The 8358-nt window shown below is 44.1% G+C and overlaps 1 protein-coding gene across 3 annotated transcripts; it reads left to right on the forward strand.

Annotated features, from left to right (window-relative positions):
* Positions 1 to 457: 457 nt before the first annotated feature.
* Cdkn2aip (CDKN2A interacting protein) lies at positions 458 to 7896 on the forward strand. 3 transcript variants are annotated; one of them, XM_039094518.2, is made up of 4 exons: positions 458 to 3370; positions 3829 to 3959; positions 4526 to 4785; positions 6789 to 7896. In XM_039094518.2, the coding sequence occupies exons 1-4, from the start codon at positions 3120 to 3122 to the stop codon at positions 6813 to 6815; spliced, it is 669 nt and encodes a 222-aa protein (XP_038950446.1). In that variant the 5' UTR covers positions 458 to 3119; the 3' UTR covers positions 6816 to 7896. The 3 variants fall into 3 exon arrangements, with proteins under 3 accessions (XP_038950446.1, XP_006253209.1, NP_001014022.1); XM_006253147.5 differs by lacking the exon at positions 6789 to 7896 and having other exon boundaries at positions 3829 to 3928; positions 4526 to 6613; NM_001014000.1 differs by lacking the exon at positions 6789 to 7896 and having other exon boundaries at positions 2777 to 3370; positions 4526 to 6055.
* Positions 7897 to 8358: the final 462 nt, after the last annotated feature.

An 8358-nucleotide genomic window follows, 5' to 3' on the forward strand; every position in this document is an offset into this window, starting at 1 on the left:
ATTCTCAGTTCAGTGGTTTGCTGCTGGCATTCGCCTCTATATTTGCTGTATTCTGGCTGTGTCTCTCAGGAGCGATCTACATCCGGCTCCTGTCGGTCTGCACTTCTTTGCTTCATCCATCTTGTCTAATTGGGTGGCTGTATATGTATGGGCCACATGTGGGGCAGGCTCTGAATGGGTGTTCCTTCAGTCTCTGTTTTAATCTTTGCCTCTCCCTTCCCTGCCAAGGGTATTCTTTTTCCTCATTTAAAGAAGGAGTGAAGCATTCACATTTTGATCATCCGTCTTGAGTTTCGTTTGTTCTAGGGATCTAGGGTAATTCAAGCATTTGGGCTAATAGCCACTTATCAATGAGTGCATACCATGTATGTCTTTCTGTGATTGGGTTAGCTCACTCAGGATGATATTTTCCAGTTCCAACCATTTGCCTATGAATTTCATAAACTCGTTGTTTTTGATAGCTGAGTAATATTCCATTGTGTAGATGTACCACATTTTCTGTATCCATTCCTCTGTTGAAGGGCATCTGGGTTCTTTCCAGCTTCTGGCTATTATAAATAAGGCTGCGATGAACATAGTGGAGCACGTGTCTCTTTTATATGTTGAGGCATCTTTTGGGTATATGCCCAAGAGAGGTATAGCTGGATCATCAGGCAGTTCAATGTCCAATTTTCTGAGGAACCTCCAGACTGATTTCCAGAATGGTTTTACCAGTCTGCAACCCCACCAACAATGGAGGAGTGTTCCTCTTTCTCCACATCCTCGCCAGCATCTGCTGTCACCTGAGTTTTTGATCTTAGCCAATCGCACTGGTGTGAGGTGAAATCTCAGGGTTGTTTTGATTTGCATTTCCCTTATGACTAAAGATGTTGAACATTTCTTTAGGTGTTTCTCAGCCATTCGGCATTCCTCAGCTGTGAATTCTTTGTTTAGCTCTGAACCCCATTTTTTAATAGGGTTATTTGTTTCCCTGCGGTCTAACTTCTTGAGTTCTTTGTATATTTTGGAAATAAGGCCTCTATCTGTTGTAGGATTGGTAAAGATCTTTTCCCAATCTGTTGGTTGCCGTTTTGTCCTAACCACAGTGTCCTTTGCCTTACAGAAGCTTTGCAGTTTTATGAGATCCCATTTGTGATGACTCATATCTTAAATGTCCACATCCCTAGCCTTTTATTTAAACGTGAATCTCATTTCAGGGTCTGAAAGACTCACTTGGGGTCGGGTGGGTGTCAGTATCCATCTCCCTCATTTCTCTCTCTCTCTCTCTCTCTCTCTCTCTCTCTCTCTCTGTTTTTCTCTCTCATCCTCTTTCCTACTCTCCTCTCCCCTCCCCCTTCTCCTCCTGTCTCCACACCCCCCCTTCCTCTCCTCTCTTCATCTAGCGGGAGGGGGCAGGGTTTGGAAAACGGTTTCTTAGTGTAGTCCTGGAACTAGCTCTGTAGACCAAGCTGGCCTCAACTCAGAGATCCGCCTGCCTCTGCTCCAGAGTGCACACTGCAGCCGTCTTTGTCTCCCCTTGCCTGTGTGGTCTCTTTAAAGGTCTTTACCTGCTTCCCACTAATGTGAATCTTCTAATTGGCTAATTGAAGCAGAATCGTGTTAGGGCACAGGCTTATAACTGTCAAAGTTTAGTAACAAAATGACTTAATTTTTTTCCTTAATCATTCTGTTTTTTTTGTTTTTTTGTTTTTTTTTTTCGGAGCTGGGGACCGAACCCAGGGCCTTGCGCTTCCTAGGCAAGCGCTCTACCACTGAGCTAAATCCCCAACCCCAATCATTCTGATTTAAGCATTCTCACAACAGAAACGCAAACATCTATTGGAGGAAAATTCAATCACATAATTTATCACTATTCATATTATTACACTCATGCTTTGATTTCACTAATATTATACATATAACTAAACTTGGAAATGTTAATAAACACACCAGCAACTAAAAAACCACGGGTTGGAGAGTTGGCTCCGCCGTACCCGCAGATCTTCAAGAAGACCTGGGTTCAATTCCCAGAACCCACACGGCGCTCAAAATCCCGCATCACTTCAACTCCAGATCCATAGCCCTCTTGCGTCCAAGGGCATCAGACATGTACATAAAGCACAGGCAGACATGCAAGCAAAAACATGGAACACATAAAAGTGCAAAAGCACAGTTGCTCTTGAGGGAAGAGGCCGGGCAGACGAGATAAGCAGATACATTTCCACTTTGGTCCTACCGGCGTTAACAGCTAAAAGCAGTTGACATAGGGTTGTTTATAGCTTGAGGACCAAAAACGTTAGGGGAGAGGAAGCAGGTATTGTCTGGGTTGAACCAGGAACCTAAGAAACCGCGGAAACCAAGCCAGATCGTGCGGCGCAGGCGCAAAGGTCGTCTGGCTTTAAATAAACTGGAGGAGTAGCTTGTGCTTGCCGGTTAAGTTACATTCGTGCTTAGTACTTTTATTGCCCCTGCCGCTCAAGACATCCATCCCCACGTCCCCAAACGCCCCGAGACTTTCCTGGCCTCGGGACACTGGGTTTACTTCCCCCGGTACACAGCAGCTCTTGAGGCAGGGCGGCCATGGAAGCCAGCTTTTGTTTATTTTGGCCGCGCGCGACTGCGAGTGTCCGAGGGCGGAGACGCGCAGGCGGAGCGGCGACTCCCGCGACGCCAGGTCTCCGCGTTCCGCCCGCGGTCGCCAAGCCCGGGGGCGGAAACAGAGCCCGGCGTCACAAAGCGCCGCCGGAACGCTGAGGCTGCCGCACTGGCGCCGCGCGCCCTCTCAGGGCGGGAGGCACGCCTGCCCCTCAGTCGCCTCGGCTCCGCCTCAGCCGGGCGCGCCCTCCGACCGAGGTGGGCGCAACCGCTGAGTCGCCGGCGGCTGGGCGCTGCAAAGCATCCTGGGAGAACGCGCTCGCGCCGGAAGGGCGCGCGAGTGCGCGGCGGCAGCGAGGTTATAAAAGGGAGCGAGCCAGCGGCAGGCGGAAGTGGGCGGTTCGTCGGCGCCTTGTTCTGTTGTTTGGTGTTTGGGCTTCTGGAGGGGCGTTCTCGGGAGGGCCGCCGGTGCAGGCCGCGCTGACAGGGCCGCTCGCCGCTCCGCCCTGTGCGCTCGCGCTCTCCTCGTCTCGCAGGGTCCCAACATGGCGCAGGAGGTATCCGAGTACCTGAGCCAGAACCCGCGAGTAGCCGCCTGGGTGGAGACCCTTCGCTGCGAGGGCGAGACGGACAAACACTGGCGCCACCGCCGGGAGTTTCTGCTTCGCAATGCCGGGGACCTGGTCCCCGCGACCGAGGAGACTGCGGACGCGGAAAGCGGAGCCCGCAGTCGGCAGCTACAGCAGCTCGTCTCCTTCTCCATGGCCTGGGCAAACCATGTCTTCCTAGGGTGCCGGTGAGTGGGAGCGTCGCTATCCAGCCTTCCGGGCTTCGTCCGCGCCCCCTGTCGCTGGGCGAGGCGCGCTCGCGGGGACCAGAGTCGCTAGGGAGGGCCGCTTTGGAAGCGCGGGAATCGGTGGCACTGTCGGTCCTCGGAAGGCAAGAGGGGCGACCGTGGCAGCCTCGACCTCACTGTTGGCCGGTGTCCGGGTTGTTTGCGCCCGGCAGATGGAGTTGTTGCCGCATAGCTGACGGTTCTCGGCCAGGGAGACCGAGTTTAAAGGTTCCCTGGCACAGACCCGCCTCCCGAGCCCTAGGACATTTGTCCCTGGCATCTCGGGAAACAAAAGTTGTCTCGCGGTTCGTACACTTTGATCGCGACCAGGAAATGCAGTCTCCGCGGGCCTGCATTCCTCACACTGCCAGTACTTTTCGAAAAACACTTCTTGAGAGCGACTTTTGCTTCTTTTTCAGGTACCCTCAAAAAGTTATGGATAAAATTCTTAGTATGGCTGAAGGCATCAAAGTGACAGATGCTCCAATCCATACCACACGAGACGAACTGGTTGCCAAGGTGAAGAAAAGAGGGATATCGAGTAGCAATGGTTAGCAGATCATAGATGTGAACATACATAGGAGTTTAGAAAATAAGCTTGATAAAATTAGGAATTATTGTCATTACTAATTTCTTTTTAACAATCCAGAGTGTGTATGCTGTATTAATCTAGCTGAAATGTTAAAGGTAAACTGTGTTTCTGTCTGTCTTAGGTGCTGAATTTGATAATTTACTTTAACTGTTTTAGATGTTCAAGTCTGATGTCTGATGCTCTTAATTTAATATTAGAAATTAATATTAACAATACCTGTTTTAATACATTAATGAAGTTGTTCCATACTTTAAGAAAAACTACTTTCTGAAATTATTTTGTGCTTTTGTTGTTGTTGTTGTTTGCTTGTTTTTGTTTTGTTTTGATAGGGTTTCTCTGTGTAGCCCAGCCTATCCTGGAACTTGCTCTGTAGACCAGGCTGGCCTCAAATTCGGGGTTCTTGCATGCCAGGATTAAAGGCATGTGCTGCCACCCTGCTCTCTGTGCTTTTTAAATGAATGTTTTGTTGATCGACATGTCTGTGGGGACTCCTAGTAAAATACCTGTGTTTCTCTTCTTTCTAGAAGGGGTAGAAGAGCCATCCAAAAAACGATCCATAGAAGGAAAAAACAATTCTTCAGTTGAGCGAGATCATGGGAAAAAATCTGCCAAAACAGATCGTTCAGCTCAGCAAGAAAACAGTTCAGGATCCAAGGGGTCGTCCACCAAATCAGAGAGTAGTGGGACCTCAGCTCGGAGCAACTCTGGTGTCTCCCATCAGAATAGTTCCACAAGTGAAGGCGATAGATCTGTTTGCAGCCAAAGCAGCAGCAATTCCTCTCAGGTAACATCAGCAGGGTCTGGAAAAGCTTCTGAGCCAGAAGCTCCAGATAAACATGGTTCAGCATCCTTTGTTTCTTCACTGTTAAAATCCAGTCTGAATAGTCATGTGACGAAATCCACTGATTCCAGACAGCATAGTGGATCACCTAGAAAGAATGCTTTGGAAGGTTCTTCAGTTTCAGTTTCTCAGAGCAGCTCAGAGATTGAGGTGCCCTTGTTGGGTTCCTCCGGAAGCTCAGAAGTAGAGTTGCCATTACTGTCTTGTAAGTCTAGTTCAGAGACAGCTTCGAGTGGGTTAACAACCAAAGCTAGTTCAGAGGCAAACATTTCATCATCAGTTTCTAAAAACAGTTCCTCATCAGGCACCTCTTTACTAATGCCCAAGAGCAGTTCAACAAATACATCACTACTGACTTCTCAGGTAGCTGCATCACTGTTAGCTTCCAAAAGCAGCTCCCAGAGCAGTGGATCTGTGGCTTCCAAAAGCACTTCCTTAGGAAGCATGTCTCAGCTAGCTTCTAAGAGTAGTTCTCAGAGTAGCACTTCACAGTTGCCTTCTAAAAGTACCTCACAGTCCAGTGAGAGTTCTGTCAAATTCACTTGTCGGAAGTTAACCAATGAAGACATAAAGCAGAAGCAGCCTTTCTTCAATAGACTGTATAAGACAGTGGCGTGGAAGTTGGTAGCAGTTGGTGGCTTTAGCCCCAATGTGAATCATGGCGAGCTGCTAAATGCAGCTATTGAGGCTCTGAAAGCAACACTAGATGTGTTTTTTGTCCCACTGAAAGAACTGGCAGATCTGCCTCAAAATAAGAGCTCTCAAGAAAGTATTGTATGTGAATTGAGGTGTAAATCGGTGTATTTGGGCACTGGCTGTGGGAAAAGCAAAGAAAATGCAAAAGCAGTCGCATCAAGAGAGGCACTTAAGTTATTTCTCAAGAAGAAGGTGGTGGTAAAGATCTGTAAAAGGAAGTACAGAGGCAATGAGATAGAAGATCTAGTACTCCTCGATGAAGAATCAAGACCTGTAAACTTACCTCCAGCACTGAAACATCCTCAAGAATTACTGTGATTCCCCAAGGTATCACTGCATCCAGTACCTGGGGTTTGAAGAGAAAAACTGGCTTTTATATGAAACACTGGCTTTCACAGATTTTATATTGCTTTTTTCCAGTTTTGCAGAAAATTTAAATTCTAGTTCTCTTCATTAAAGTAGAGCTGTAAATAATTTATGAATGACAGTGCATATTAAAGGGTATACACTGACAGCATACCAGTGTGCTGTTTTATTTGCTGAGGAAAATACTGTCTTCTATTTTTAATGATATATTAGGTACGATGTGTAGTTCTGTAGAATCTTAAAATTTTTGTACTACTACCAATTTGGTAGAAATGTATTAAGTTGTCTACCATGCTTTTTTTTCTAACTTGATTAAATCATATAAAAGAAAGGGGACCACAGTATTTGAATGTGTGAAAAATATACAACTTAAGGTTTTAAGAATGTTACTCATAATGTTGAACATCTCTTAAAGAATAAGAGTAATTGTCTCAAACTATTTTCATGAGAAGATGCTGTAAACTTTTTTTTTTTAGATATAAAGCAGTATAAAGTACTTATTGTTATTTTATTCTGAAATTGTTTAAAATTCACCATGATTTTGACCGCTGCAGATTCTTGAGCAGGTTAATTTATGTTTTGAGGTAAAAAGCAATTTACACTTTCTTAAAACATAATGTTGATTTCTATATTAAGCATATTTTGTGACTACTATGAACAGACTGATTTGTTTAGATATTAAATGCTTTAAGCTATTTTACCTTTTCAAGAGGTTGTGTTTTTTTTTTCCCACCCTGAAGTCATAACTAAGTCTTGTAAGTTGGCTCCTCACTACTATTCAAAGTAAACTACAACCAAGTAGTTTTCATAGTATATAATATACATTTTTATAAATAGGGAAGTTAAAGTTTATATCTAGAACCAGGTGGTTTTTGTATTTGCAGATTTCAGAAGAATGTGGAGAAGACTAGAGAGCCATGGTCAGTTCTTTAATGATTGTGTATTCGTGTGGACTGCATCTGTTAGTAATGAAGTAAAATCTGTATCTTAGGTGACTCTTAATTAAAAGTCTGGTCTAAGGTATATGACTTCGGGCCTTCTGGCTTTCTAGGAGCTGCACACCAAACAGTAATGGAGATAGTATGCAGTAAAAAGACCTCATTCACTAGTTGTATTGGTATTGGAAGGTTGGACATAAGCACAGTTTAAGTGTATAAAAATTATTTTGTAGTTTAAGAATAATAAAGATGTTTAGTTTCCTGAGCTTGAACTGAAATAATCAGGGATGTTTGTAATTTGCCAGATGACATTTTTAAATTATTTGTTTTTGAGAATGGTTCATTGGATACCAGAGCAAAATCTATATTCTGTAAATGGGCTACCTTTATATATTGTGGAAAGCAATAATATAAGTGAGTTGTAAACTTTGTAAACTAATGCTTACAAAAAAGTGAGCCAAAAAGTAGAATAAATAAATTTCTGAAATACATCATACTAGATGATTTGGTAATTTCCTAAAATGGTTTGTTTTAAGCAAATTCTTTAAATAATAGTAATCTTTTGATGTGGAGGAGTGCGTGCACTCATAGACATATAATTTCAACTTCTTGAGAGGCCAAGTCAAGAAGAGCTGAGGACTTTGAGTGTTTGACTATAGAGCAGTTTGAGAAAAGTAAACAGGTTCTGAGCTATAAGTCTTATGACAGTGGTGGGGCATGTCTTTAATCCCAACACTCAGAAGGCAGAAGCAGGCAGATCTCTGAGGAACCCTGCCAAGAAAAGGGTAGGTGATAGAGTGCTTACTTAGCATACAGGGCCCTAAGTTGAATTTCCAGTACCTTCCATAAAACAAAAATAAATGAAAACTGATGATCTATGTTCTTGGTGTTTGAGAGATAGGGTGTTATATGGTTCTGGCTGGTCTTGAACTTGGAAAGTAGCGTTGCGTTCCTTTCTCTGTTTCATGTTGGGGTTACAGCTGTTTGACCACTCCTATGGTTATAGTGTTTATTTGTACAACATGCTCTTAATAAAAATTTAAAGATCCCCGTGGCTAGGAGTTGGCTCAGTGAGTTGAGTATTTGTTGCTTCCATGTAAACGCTGGGCAACAATGATGGCCCATCTGTAATTGCCGCACTGGGAAAACAGGTGGAATCAGGGAGCTGCACCAAAAGACTGCCTCCATTTGTAAGATAGAGAGCATCTGAGAGACTTGAGATCAATATACACCTTAACATAGACAAACCTGCAAAAAAGAACATTCAAGATCTTTGATTTAGAACAAAAATATGTATTTTATAATTCATCAGTACAGTGTAATGAAAGAACAGTAACTTTGGAATCTGTTCTTGAGGGTTCTCAACTTTCGAGGCATAGATAAGATAGTGCAGCAGCTATTGCTGTAAAAGCCTGGTAAATGGGGAAGGGGCTGGGGACTTAAGATAGGAAACAAAAAACAAAACAAAACAAAACCAGAGGTACATGGGGAAAAAAAAAAAAAGCCTGATAAGTGG

The sequence above is a fragment of the Rattus norvegicus genome, chromosome 16, assembly GCF_036323735.1.
Source record: "Rattus norvegicus strain BN/NHsdMcwi chromosome 16, GRCr8, whole genome shotgun sequence".
In the NCBI taxonomy this organism is placed as follows: Eukaryota; Metazoa; Chordata; class Mammalia; order Rodentia; family Muridae; genus Rattus; species Rattus norvegicus.

What these genes read in the sequence shown, in the direction of transcription:
- Cdkn2aip (NM_001014000.1), top strand. Translation starts at nt 3,120, where the DNA reads ATGGCGCAGGAGGTATCCGAGTACCTGAGCCAGAACCCGCGAGTAGCC. An exon ending in CATGTCTTCCTAGGGTGCCG is followed by an intron (nt 3,371 to 3,828) that starts GTGAGTGGGAGC and finishes CTTCTTTTTCAG; the next exon opens with GTACCCTCAAAAAGTTATGG. An exon ending in AGGGATATCGAGTAGCAATG is followed by an intron (nt 3,960 to 4,525) that starts GTTAGCAGATCA and finishes TCTTCTTTCTAG; the next exon opens with AAGGGGTAGAAGAGCCATCC.